Source organism: Microcaecilia unicolor, chromosome 6, assembly GCF_901765095.1.
Source record: "Microcaecilia unicolor chromosome 6, aMicUni1.1, whole genome shotgun sequence".
NCBI lineage: Eukaryota > Metazoa > Chordata > Amphibia > Gymnophiona > Siphonopidae > Microcaecilia > Microcaecilia unicolor.
In genome coordinates this window covers 130,892,317-130,906,638 of record NC_044036.1, presented here as the reverse complement: position 1 = coordinate 130,906,638, position 14,322 = coordinate 130,892,317, and the positions used below count along the sequence as shown (strand labels likewise).

The 14,322-nt window shown below is 42.1% G+C and overlaps 1 protein-coding gene across 1 annotated transcript in view; it reads right to left on the bottom strand.

The window, feature by feature from the left end:
- The window catches only part of GRM7 (glutamate metabotropic receptor 7), a 387,933-nt gene that overhangs the window by 205,805 nt on the left and 167,806 nt on the right, over window positions 1-14,322 (bottom strand). Inside the window, exon 4 of the mRNA XM_030207271.1 lies at window positions 9,653-9,807. Coding sequence (XP_030063131.1) covers window positions 9,653-9,807 — 155 coding nt within the window. The remainder of the gene's footprint in view (window positions 1-9,652; window positions 9,808-14,322) is intronic.

Below are 14,322 nucleotides of genomic sequence, written 5' to 3'. Positions count from 1 at the left end.
TAGTGACTTTGTTATAGATATCACTGTAGTAAAGTGTGTTATTTTAGCACAGTTGTAAACATCCCTCTAAGTAGCGTTGACCACATATTAACACTAAGTCGCTTGAGGATATTCCTTCTACAGTTACGTTGACGGATGGGACTACCTTGAAAGTGGAAAGGGAGTCCAGAGTGTTAGGTGTTATCCTAGACAAAGAAGAGTCCAGGATAACATCTAACACTCTGGACTCCTTTTCCACTTTCAAGGTAGTCCCATCCATCCAGGTGTTATCCTGGACTCTTCTCTGACATTTGAAGCACAAGTTAATCAAATATGGAAAAGATCTTTTTACTACATGCAACAATTGAGACTGATTAGATCTTATTTCCATATGTCTCACTTTGCTCTTCAGGTCCAGATGTTGGTATTGTCACATCTGGACTATTGTAATGCTTTATATGTTGGTCTGAGTAGTAAGTTACTATATACATTGCAACTAGTACAGAACACTTCGGTGTGGTTGATTTTTTCTTTAAGAAAATATAAAAGTGTTTCTGAATACTTATTGACTTATTGTGCATAAATTACTTTTAAGGTTACATGTCTAGTCTTCCAGGTGCTATATGGAAATACTTCAGAGATGCTGATTCAATTCTTTTCTTATTGTTTTTAGATTTCTGCTCGAGTCTGGGACACTCTTTTACTGAAATTCCCAGTTCTTAAGAGAATATGGTTTAAACATTAGCTTAGTGCTATGCTTTCTTTTCAAGCGGTCGCTATTTGGAATGAGCTACCTGTTCATATCTGCTTAGAATTAGAAGACATGCAATTATGTAAGAAAGTGAAAACATTTTTATTTGATAAGTTTTAAATATTTTATTATTTTTGATTTATTTCATGTTCTACATATTGTTTTATTCCACATTTCATTTGTGGGTTCTTATATTGTTAACCACCTAGAACCTCTTGCTGGTGGTCTGGAACCTGTGTGGTCTGGAAGTCATGAATTAGATTAGATTAGAACTTGCAGGGGCCTCATCCTCTACAAGTATCCCAATAACATGAGAGAATGTCCTCCCCCCTCCCCATCATTTTCTTTGTTGCTCTTAGAATAGAAAATTTGCTAGCAAGAAGTCAGCATTGCCTCTGTATTACTTCCACTTCCCCTCATCTTTCAGGGTGAGAAAAAGAGAGCACCAGTCCATGAAAGCAGAAGAGCAGAGCAAAGAGTATGGAACGGCCATCTAAGAAGTTTATAGGGGCATCTTTACAAGTGGCCTTCCACAGAACCACAGCTCATCGTGCCCTAGGGATACTGACTCTTGTGCCTGGATTACAAGGCCTCATGGGATCATGAACAAAGAGGGGAAGCAAAGAGGTAACCTCACTCTGCTCACTCATATCAAAGGTGAAAAGAAACATTTTTATACTGGAAGAGATTTTGATATTTGGAAATAAGCAAGACACCAATGCCATTCCTATTGAAAAATTCAATGTCATGTCTATGCTAACTTCATCCTTTCCCCCTCACTGTTTCTATTATTTCAAAAGAAATTTACAAAGCAGTGAACCTTTCCTGTAGATTTATATAGGAGCAGTTTCAGGCTCTTCTCTATTTGATCATCTGCTGACCTTCATGAGACATCCTGCTTGCATTTCTCACTGAACAAATTTTGTCTGTGCATTTCTATGCTACATTTTATTTATTTATTTATGACATTTATATTCCACATTATCCCAAGGTGTCTTGAGTTCAATATGGCTTATGACAAGGTTTAATCATTATAATAACAACAAGTACCAGTACATTAAGTTATTCAAATTTTCAATGTATTGTACTGGTAATTAGTATGTGGTTGAATTGAGTACAATAAATTGCAGAATGTCATCATATTGAGTAAACCATAGAATTAGTTTTCCATTGTCAAGAATTTTTGTTAAAGATATATGATTTCAGAGATTTTTGGAATTAAAGATAATTATATTGATGTCTAATTGGCTTTGATGAGGAGTTCCACCATTTTGTGCCTTGATAGGTGAAGTCTGTGGATAGAACTGATTTATAGACAATCTTCCTGCAATTGGGAAAGTGAAATGTTAAATAATTTCTTGCTCCATTGACTGCATTACGCAGAGGAAGTTCTATAAGTGGTGCCTGTATTCAGGGGCCGTACCATAAATTATTAAATGAAATAAGGCACAGATCTTGAAGTAAATTCTAGCTTTAATAGGTAGCCAGTGAAGCCTAATTAACAACGGGGTAGCTCCATCAAAGCAAGAGATACTGTAAATTAGACGGAAAGCGGTGTTTTGAACAGTTTGAAGTTTTTCTAATTAACTATTCTTTGCAGCCAACATAGATCGTATTACAGCTACCTAGATGGGTTAGTACAAGGGATTGCGTCAGAAGTCTAAAGGTTGTGGTTAGAAAGTAAGCTCTTATTCGTTTTAACTTCCAAATGGTTTTAAAAGATTTAACTACAACTGAGGAAGTTTGTGGCTCAAACATTAACTGTTGGTCTATAATCTTTCCAAGTATTTTTAGTGTACTTTCTATCAGATAAGTAGATTGATCAACTCTAAAACCATTGTATGGGGTATGGTCAAAAAGCTTTGTTACTACCAAGAATTTAGTTTTCTCTCTATTCAATTCTAATTTAAAATCCTCCACCCAAGATTCCATGAGGTTACGACCTGCTTTCATTCTATTAAGAATTTCACGACTCTCATTATCAAAGGGGATATACAGAGTGACATCATCCAAATATATAAAAATATGAAATCATGTTATTTCTAGTTTAGAGCCTAGTGGTGCCATCATAATGTTTATGGATATAGTGGGGAGCCTTGTGGCACACATTCTGGTGACCAAGGGGAAGATAGTGAACCAGACATTTTTACTCTATAGGATCTTGGTTTTAGGAATCCTCTGAACCACTTCAAGACTACTCCATTTATTCCAAAGAGATCCAATATATTCAATAAAATGTCATTATCTACCACATCGAATGCACAATTAGGATCTTTTTTTCCCCAACTAATTTCTTTCTTAAAGTTGGATGTTAGGGTGATTTATACTGTTTCATTACTATAGAATGGTCTGAAACCTGAGTGCAAATTGTGGAGAAGGAGGAGAGGTAGTTCATGAGTTGGGATGAGACAATGCCCTCTATCACTTTGGTCAGAAGGGGAATAAAGGCCACTGGTCTGTAGTTTGTAACATCGCTCCTGGAGGCTTGTTTTTTTGGGATAGGCGTTAATACTACGCAGCTTTTTTTCTCAGAGAAAATTCCATTTGATACCATAAAGGATACGTTAGCTTTAATGAGATCAATAAAAAATATTGAGGAGCAGCCTTTAATACATGACTAGGACATGCTTCTAAAGTGTATTGGGAGGTGCAATATTTTGATAGAAAAAATGTAATTGTTTCTGAACTAGGTAATTGGAAGGATGTCCATAACCTTTTCCCTCTGATTCCACTAAGTCCTCTGCCGAAGGAGTGACTTCATTTGTTAGTGAGATTTCTTTGGTATTGAAGAGGTTATTAATTAAGAGGTATAATTATTTGATGTTCAAGGTGGTATCTCCTATATGGTCATTGAAGAACTTAGTTTTAGCTTCTCTTATTTTCTTTTTATATTCTTTGGTAGCTATTTTCCATAATAGTTTGTCATCATCTGAATTTGATTTTACCCCTCAGATGGCAAAACATAATTAACTTTTTAGGTTGCTGATGATATGGAGCTGGTTTCTTCATTAGAAACTCAGGAATGGACCTGGGAATTTCTGATTCACATTTACTCAGATAATTAGACTGAACGTTAATGTGATTCAAACCTGACTTTAATTTTTAAATGTAGCTGATGTGGTGAGGCTGAGGGAACTCCAGGGGTGGGCACACAAGTTATTTGTAGTGTGTGAGCTATAAAATCCCCTCCCAACTCACATGGAACAAGTCTAAGGTTCCCCTGATGGCTAGATGCAGTCAAGAAAATGTGGCAGAAAGATACAGAAATAGTTCCCATCGCTTTCATTAAAAAGAACTTCCAAGCGCACTGGATAAGTGGCATCTTATTAACTCCAGAAGGAAGCTCACTTTGGCACAATGCAAGTACTATGGTGAGTATTAGCAGTAAGTTTGAGAGACTGAGATCATACACCATATGCCCTGGCTTTGGAGTGAGGCTCATTCCTGTCAGGTCATGCACAAAAGTAACCCATTCAGAGAAATTGCCCCTAGATGAGTAATATGTAAAAAGCTTCGACAGGCATACAAAGCGCATGCCAAAAAGACCGAGGGATGCGGATATGAATCAGGATAAACCTCCCACTTATCTGACTCTCCCCAGGTGCCCCAAAATACACAGCAATAGATTACAAAGAACCAGAGTTTAATATGAAGGAGACTAAAACAGTGAAAGGGTTGAGCCAGAAAATCTGTACAATGAACATCATTGTACAGATTTTCTGGCTCAACCCTTTCACTACTTTAGTCTCCTTCATATTAAACTCTGTTTCTTTGTAATCTATTACTGTGATTATTACCAGGGGTTAGTTTGGGGATCTATATATATATATATTCTTTGATAAGCTGGTTTACCAAAATACACAGTAACAGAGCTATAAACACAATCGGGCATATAGGCTAATTCTGTCTCTGGGCTGTGCACTGAGCAGCAACTCTACGATGGCATCCGTGTGCCGAGATATGCCGCTGCAGAATTACTATAGAAACACTATCCCAGCATCTTTTAATTCACTGCAGAATCACTAGTAACAGTCAGCTCTAGGCACAAACATTTACATCATAGCTGTGACTTCACGAGCGTCCAGACCAAACATGACAAAGAGCTCATTAGATCTTAGGAAGATACATTGAAAACAGGGCAACTAGGTTAATAGTTCAAAAAGAAGCCTACTTTCAGGCTATCTTATAAAGACATGTATGTATGTAAAATATCGTGCAGAAATCGTGTCTAGATTTAAGGCACGGACATTAAGCCTGCTCAAATATTGCGACTCTTCCCATACTCCATCTCTAACATGCCTGTACTAAACATGTGATCTTCCCATCCTGAGTAACTTTACTAGAGATATTATTCATGCATATATTAACATACACACAGAGCTGACCCCTCGTGAGGCCACTTAAGGGGTTCAAGTGGTTTGAGCCTGAAGCAGAAAGAGGTTTTGCATGGCAGCTAATCCCATTGCAAAGCTTTGCCTTAGAGCTGAGTGCCGCACTATTTAAATCGACAGAAATGCAACAGAAGTGCTTGAACTGTGTTCACCTGTCCAGTACTCAGGTCTGTTTTAATCATTCCCAGAATAAGTACAAAAGTACGTAAGCATCACCATGCTGGGACAGACCAAGGGTCCATCGAACCCAGCACCCTGTCACCGACAGCGGCCAAAAGAACAAGCAATTTGTCCCGCCCATCCTAGAAATACTGTATTCCCTCGTCCATTCAATAACATTTTATGGCTTTTTCCTCCAGGAAGCCGTCCAACCCTTTTTTGAAGTCCGCCAAGTTAACCGCCTTAACCACGTTTTCCGGCAGCGAGTTCCAGAGTTTAACTATGCGTTGAGTGAAGAAATATTTCCTCCAATTCATTTAAAATTTACCACACTGCAGCTTCATCGCATGCCCCCTTGTCCTACTGTCTCATAAGTGTTTGGTATTCAGCACTGCGTCGCCTAGTAACACTATAGAAAAGACAAGTTGTAGTAGTAAAGTGCCCCCCCCCCCCCCAGTTTAAATAGTGAAAAGGCAAGATCAGAGACCACTCCCTCCTGCCTCCAGCACCAACATCATCCGAAATGGCGGTGCCTTCCAGTCACCAGAGTTAATTTTGGGATGTTGGGTTTGGGAAGGGGTGGCAGAGAAGAAGTGCAGATCTGACGGGATTTTTAAAAACTTTTGTTTTAAAGTTTCTCCTCCTGTCAGTGTGTCAGCCAATCAGGACTTCCAAAACTGCATGTCCTGATGGGAAGTGCAAGGGATTTGAATCCTTTTTTGAAAACAGAAGAGCAAAGGTTTGGGACAACCCTGAGTGCCCTGAGCTGAGCTCTCCCCAGTACTACAGCCTGAAACAGGGCTCCCACACTTAAGCCCCCAGCTGAGCCCTGCTTAACACACTTGGCTTATGCAATCCACAATCGCTACCCCAGACCTACTATTACTTATCAATTCCACAGCAGTGCTGCAAGTGTGTAATTTTGACAGGCAAATAAATTAAAATAAAACATACCAGGGATGGAAACGGGACAAAAAGATTTGGTCCCACTGGCTTTTTCTCCCTATTATTGGACATGTTTTTGGCTTGTTTCACACTTTCATCTATAAAATAATTTAACATGTGTCAAACATTTTAGCATATGCTAATCCACCTAAACACATTATTTCATAGGTTAATACTTGCTAAATCGATTTAGAGTGTTCACTGCAAAAACTAGTGGACAGTAAGTGTAAATCCTGTGCGGTAGATGCAGGGGGTTTGTGAGAATCTGCCCTGCATTTATTACACAGCCCATGAAATCTACCACTGCAGGGAAACTGGTGCAGACCCAGTCATGAAGAAAAATAAATACATACAAATGCTGCCCATCTGTGCAGTAACACACCTCCTCCCCACACCCTACCCGATCACAACTCGCAATAAAGCCCAGCCCCACCCAATCACATCCCCTGATAAGACCCAAGCCCCACCCACAGGTGGAAAACACAATCCTCCTGGACCTGCCATAACCCTGGGGATTTACCTGAGAGCCTTCCCTGGTAGTGACGGGTGTGGACCCCCTTCATTCCCACTCCATCTGACTCCAGGTGCAAAATGGCACCCACTAACCCCTAGCTGTAGTCTCACAGTTTTACCATTAGGGGGTCAGCCCTCCTTATAAGGTCAATTTTGTAAAAGAGGGATGAGCATTATTGGGGGATGTCATCAACCTTTTCAGGAGCTGTAATGGGGGCTGAGAGGATCAGGAGATGTGATCATGGTGGGGGGGGGGGAAGGGCACATCGACAAAGGAGAATCAGGAGGAAGAAGTGGCACTGCAGCAGCTTCCTTGAAGTCACAGTACAGGACTAACCAAGTACAGCCAGTTCCTGTCCCCTACATGCGTTATTATGCAGTTTAGTGTGGGCTGGTTTGAAATGACAGTAGACCTTAGCACGGGTGGGTCCCTGTTAAAGAGTATTTAATGCAGCTTTGTAAAAAAAGCCACCACATTCTTCAAAGTGCTCTAAGGAACCAAATCCAGTCTACTGAAAGCACATCCCTGGCATACGAATAAAAGAGAGTCACTGCTCCTCGGAGGACAGGGGCCAGAGTGAGTCTCCTCAGTACCACTGCTTTACACTGTCTTCAGAAGTACCATAGGAGCCAACTTTTCAAAATTATTGGAGGTGCAAAGCCCAGTGGAAATAACCCCTCCCTGGCCACATACAAGGACTTTTCTCAATACTGAGGGTGCTCAAGCAGCCATAGAGTCGGCTCCTATGAGCATCAGAGATCAAACAGCAATACTCTCACGAAGCAGCCTGCTGAATAAAACACCGTCATTTCATTTACTAAATATAAACTGAAAAATTGAAGAACATATGGTAAGATCTCTCTTGAGTAAACAAGAGTCAAGCCAGACACCTGCAAGCTGCTGTTTGAGGAATGGAATTAAGGCACACGTCCCCCAAGCTCTTCCTTCAGTCCACGCCTTAGAACTATAAACTTATTCCGCTCAGTTTTCAGGAGCAGGTGCTTGAGTCAACATGTTTAAAAATATAGAGATTCAGTGCTAAAGATATGGGAAGGCAGGTACCGCAGCCAGCTATACAGTGGACCTGTCCTAACTGTGCCTCAACCTCACCCATGTAAAGGACAATTCTACAACACAGGCATGGAGTTACATGTGCCATATGCACCTCCATGCTAGATAATTGTCATTTTCATACATGTGCCCTATTCTGTAAAATAGTGTGTAGGGTCATTAGTCTGTCACTGCAAGGGGGTTTACATGGGCAGCTCATGGATGGGACATGGGCAGGACATGGATGGTACATGAGTGGGACATGGGCGGTGCATGGGCAGAGCAAGAGTGAGGCATTGATGGGACATGGGCGGTGCATGGGCAGAGCAAGAGTGAGGCATTGATGGGACATGGGCAGTGCATGGACCGAGCAAGAGTGAGGCATTGACATGACATGGGCAGTGCATGGGCAGAGCAAGAGTGAGGCATTGGTATGACACGGGCACAGCAAGAGTGAGGCATTGGCATGACATGGGCAGTGCATGGGCCGAGCAAGAGTGAGGCATTGACATGACATGGGCGGTGCATGGGCAGGACATGGGCATGTCTCCTACAGACATGCATAAGTATGCATAAGTTACAGAATCATGTAAGCTACATGTGTAATCTGTAGTGTTTAGGGGAACTCATGCCTGCAATTTACCTGGCATGACTGCACCTAACACTGCGCATAGCTTTAGGTTTAAACTAGTTTTCTAGAATGACATCTATGCTCAGCGCTACCCGCTTAACACTTAGTGCTTGGTTCTAGAATTGCCTCCGGCATCACTGACCAGACAGTGCTACTGAAAATGCACAGAACGCAAACGTATATATTTGAAACTGGCCACTAAGGGGCCAAATGTATAACTGGGTCTCTCCTTCTAGGAGCCTCAATGCCGCATGGAAAGATCTTATTCTATAATGGCAACTGGCCCAGATTCCATTCTACAATACTGGCATTAGTGTACCTCACATTTATATATCTGAGCTTACACCAGCCACTGACCTGGTGCAACTGTGATCACTGAAAAGGAGTATTTTGTAAACTACGCTTGTAACTGGGAGCCCTGCCCATGCTTCTCCCATGCCCATCCAATGCTCCACCCATGCTTTTCCCATGCCCCTCCCATGCTCCTCCCATGCCCCTCCAATGCTCCACCCATGCCCTCCAATGCTCCACCCATGCTTTTCCCATGCCTCACCCATGTTCCTCCCATGCCCCTCCAATGCTCCACCCATGCCCTCCAATGCTCCACCCATGCTTCTCCCATGCCCCTCCAATGCTCCACCCATGCCCTCCAATGCTCCACCCATGCTTTTCCCATGCCCCACCCATGTTCCTTCCATGCCCCTCCAATGCTCCACCCATGCTTCTCCCATGCCCCTCCAATGCTCCACCCATGCTTCTTCCATGCTCCACCCATGCTCCACCCATGCTCCACCCATGCCCTCCAATGCTCCACCCATGCTCCTCCCATGCCCCACCTATGCTCCTCCCATGCCCCACCCATGCTCCACCCATGCTCCTCCCATGCCCTATCTATGCTCCTCCCATGCCCCTCCAATGCTCCACCCATGCTCCTCCCGTGTCACACCCAAACTCCTCCACTTGCAGTCACTTACACGCACCCTTACAAAATAGCATTTAGTCCTTTTGCACAATTAAGCATGTAGATATACACTTAACCACAAAAGTGCAGCTTTTCCATACATCTTCACACACATGTGGTCTTCACATGTATAAATCTTTTGACTATTACCCCAGTTATCTCCATATCAGGCTCTATCATGTACACAGTTCCCAGTCTCTGCCGAAAATGGGTCTGGCAGCTAAAGTTTCAGCCCGGCTCGTAGCAGAAGGAATGGGAACGCTACACTTACCTTCAATTGTCGCTCTCTTGGGCAGAATGGTGATCGCTCCTTCGGCTACCTCTTCATACACACTTAATGGGTTCAGCTTGGACCCCCAGCTATCTGATCCCACCCAAAGGAAGTGACCCACCTGCCCGGCACGTTTTACTGCAGCGAGAATCTGTCTGAAGAAAGAACATCAAATCCACGGGTAAATTTATACTGACAAGTGCATCAACAGTGGAGAATGTGCAGTAACAGAACATTAAGGTAAGTCACTGTATATGAAAACCTTTAGCTGCTGTGTGACATTTGGATTTACTGATGTACGTTATTTGTATTCCCCACTTGGTTACTCTAGAGATGAAACAGAATACCAAGCTTGGGCTGTATTTTCTTTTGAGCTGAAATAATCAATTAAGGAATATCAATTATTCGACTGAATTGACCTTAAGTGAACATACCCTGAGTTTCTGCTATAAAAGAACTGATTCTCAGACCGTAGGCTCAGTTTATTTTACAACTGAAGTTATCACCTGATATTCTGTTTTCTTTCTTCATCTTTCTTTCAATGCATTCCAAAGAATGACACAGCAAGTTCATTGCTTTATCCCACCTGACAAGTTTACATGAAAAAGAACAACTCTGCAGCCTCCCTTTCATTGATCTGTCCCAACTTCCGAGCACATGTACACCATGACGTCAGCCGGTTACGATACTGAGATCTTCTCGGCCACTGTTCTCAGCACACAGGTGCCCCATATAAAAGACTTGGGGAAGCTAAGCCTTCCCAACCCCAACAGCAGCCACAACCTGCCCCCCCCCCCCCCCCCCCTCTCACTGCCACCTCCTTTGGGCCCTGCTGTCTTCTTGAGTCTGCATTGGTGGCAGAGTGATATAGAACAGGAAATATGTGCAGGACCATTTCCCTGTATGTGCCGCTGTTCGCTCTGCTAGTCCCACTCCCTCTGACCTAAACTTCATGTGACGGAGGGGCAGGACCAGCAGAGCTAGCAGTGGCACATGCAAGAAAATGATCCCATGCATCTTTCCTGGCAGAGACACAGAGAGAGACAGGGCAATACTGGGGTGGGAGGAACAGAGAAAGACAGATAAACTCTGGAAGGGGGGGAAGAGATAAACAAAGAGTCAGTGCAATGCTGGATGGGGGGGAAGAGAGAGAGAGAAAGAAAGTAAAAGAGAGATGGGGCCATACTGGATGGTGGGAGGAAAGTAAGATATTGGGTGATGCTGGGTAGGGGAGAAGAGAGAGAGAGAAATGTGACAATGCTGGTTAGTGGTGGGGGGGGGGGAAGAGAGAGAGGAAATGCTAGATGGTAGAGGAAGAAACAGAGAGGAGGTGCTTGATGGCAGGGAGGAGAGAGAAAAAGAGGAGATGCTAGATAGTGGGGGAGGGAGAGACAGTGAGGATGGATGTAGTGGAGGAAGTAAAGAAGACAGGAGGAGAGAGAAAAATGAGAAATGGATAGTTTTTCTCTTGTAATGTATTGTATGCACAATCTGGCTTCTTGGCGTTCCATTTAATTTTTGTCGACATATTTTTATGTTTAGTTTGTGGTTATCTATTTTGTACTTGGTGAGGGTCTATCAATATGCTGCAGGTATTCTGTTAGCACTGAATGTCTGTGCAGGATTAATCTGTACTAATCTGGCTTGCTTAGTTTTCCCAATAGGTGTATTGAGCTATTATCTACTGCAATGGTAGGCCCTTTTGTGGCTCCTGGATGTTAGTGCTATTATGGTATGGTAGAATTGCCTTATAGGTATTGAGTGACTTTGGTAAGGTATTGTTTTACTTCTCAATATGCCTGGCCCATGATTTTAGATTTGGAATTAGCTCACATCTTCCTCAGTAGTACCTCAAGGTGAATTATATTCAGGTATAGCAGGTATTTTCCTGTACCTGGAGGGCTTGCAGACTAAATTTGTACCTGAGGCAATGGAGAGATAAGTGCTGCTTTAACTATTATGTACAGATAATACATATTCCAAAAATGTTTGGTACTTCAACAATAGATTAAAGGTCAAAAATTCTGAAGCCGAGTGGCCATTTGGCAACCTATCAACAACAACAACAACAAAACAACAGCAGGCAAATCATTTTGTGGTTTCCAGTAACCACAGGATTTCTGCTACAGTGCTGCTGAACATCACATGGCCAACAGGAGGATGCTGGACTGGGGACTTAGGGCTGACTGAGAAACAAGTGTTAAAATACCTTCATAGATTTCCAGATACTGCAAATACTTTTCTAATATTTTGGTGCATCCTGTTGATTTTCTTTTGTCACATAATTCCCTGGAGTGTATTCAGTATGCGTATTACCATCAGAAGTAGAGGTTCTGGGGGGGGCGGGGGGGGGGGTCAGTTGGTACAGCTGACCCAGCAGCACAAGGAAGGGGTCCTTCCCTGGTTTGTACAAAACTGTCCCCACTGTTCCTTTACAGCTGATGTAGGTGTCACCCCACCCACCTCACCGAGTACCTGGGTCTCAGCAGTAAAGCTGGTAACGATCAGACGTAGCACTTTTCAATGAAATGCACCTGTGATTTGGAGTTTGCTTCCTGTAGAACCTGCATCTTGAATTAAATTTGTTGCAGTTTCATGAGAGTAAATACCTGGCTCTCTAAATTTACATTTGTGTGAAATGTTATTAATGGACTGCTGGGTCATGAAGTTTATGTAGCAGGTACTAGCTAACACCCAGTGAGATTCTCCAGAATCCAGCATCACCCACCGTCCACTCCCCACCCCCACCTCTCGTATATTACTTTAATTTGATCCCCTATAGCCTTTTCCCCACCCTTTTTACAGACAAATATAATCTATGCCTCCTTTTCTTTCTTCCCTCTTTCTTCCTCTTAGATATTTGTATTATTTGCGGTATAGTAAATATAAGTGAACTATGAACTATTCATGCTATTACTGTGTGCCTTTCTCTCGAAACCCAGCCCCATCACCCCAGCCCAGAAATTCCCATCCCTCTTTCTTTAGGCTCCGTGTCAGCTAAGCAATCTTATTCCTCATCCACTTGCCAAACTTGACCTGAATACTCTGGCCCCCTGACCCTCTACTCCCCACCTCTTAGGCTCCTACTGGTTTCAAGGCTCTCCAGTCCAGAGCACCTGCCTTTGAAACATCTTTCAGTCCTATGACTTCATGTTATCTAGCAAACAACATCTCTTGTTCTTCCATGGGCATCTTTATCCCACAGCCAGGGCTCCAAGCAGAATTATACAGCCACAGCTCTCATAAGAAGGAGAATATTTTGAAACAATAAACAATCAATTCACATTTACCTATTCTACATTACTCAGTATTTTTTAGACCTCTATCATATCCTCTCTTAGTCAACCATTTTCCAAGCTGAAAGGGCCTAAGTTCTTAAGCCTTTCCTCATATGATTAAGGAAATGGAACTCCTGTCATATGAGGAAAGGCTAAAGAGTTTAGGGCTCTTCAGCTTCAAAAAAAGATGGCTGAGGGGGGATATGATAGAGGTCTACAAAATCCTGAATGATGCAGAACAGGTTAATGTGAGTCAATTGTTTATTCTTTCAAAAAGTTTGAAAACTAGGGGACACTCAATGAAATTACATGGAAATAATTTTAAAATGAATAGGGGGAAAATTCAAAGAATAGTTAAGCTCTGGAACTCGCTGCTGGAGGATGTGGTAATAGCAGTTAGGATATCTGGGTTTAAAAAAAGGTTTAGACAAGTTCCTGGTGGAAAACTCGATAGGATAGAAATGGAGGAAGCCACTGCTTGCCCAGGGATCAGTAGCATGGAATGTTGTTATTCTTTGAGATTACAGAATCTTGCTATTTTTAAGGATTTTGCAATCTTGCTACTCTTTGGGATTTTGGAATCATGGTAGTCTTGAGGATTTTGAACCTTGCTACTCTGAGATTCTGCATGGAATGTTGCTACTAATTGGTTTTCTGCCAGGTACTTGTGACCTTGATCGGCCACTGTTGGAAACAGAATACTGGGCTAGTTGGACCATTCCCCAGTATGGTTACTCTTAATGTTCTAATGTTAAAACCTCAACATCACTTTTAACTATGCACATTATCGGCCTAATTCTATATACGGTGCAACAAATTGTGTGCAGAAGTTGGGCGTGTGCCCAATTTCTGTGTGCAATATAACTGAATGACAAGCCAATTAATGCTGATAATTGGGTGCTAATAATCAATTATCGGCACTATCTGGCATTGATTAAAATTTGCATGCACATTTTTAGGCAATCGGGATCTGCACGTAAAATTTATGCATGGTTCCAAAGGGGACATGGCCATGGGAGGGGCATTGGGTAGATTGGGGGCATTCCTGGAAATTATACGTAGTTTTATAGAATAAGGGAGATCTACACATAATTTAAGTGTGAAAATTTGCATCAAATTTTACTTGGTGTAAATCCTTATGCCTAAAACTGGGCACAGATCCTAGCAACAAGCGCTATTCTACAAATGGCGCCCAACTCTGAGCACTGTTTGTAAAATAGCACTTAGCACAAAATTTTATCAGTGCCGATTTTTCAGAGTCATATACAGAATTGAGTTCTATATGTAGAGATGTTAAGGTTTAATTCTGATTTGTATTATTGTACTAAAGACAGACTATCAAGAATAGAAGAAAGAAAAAGCTGTAGATAATCATGGAGAAAATAAACTGAT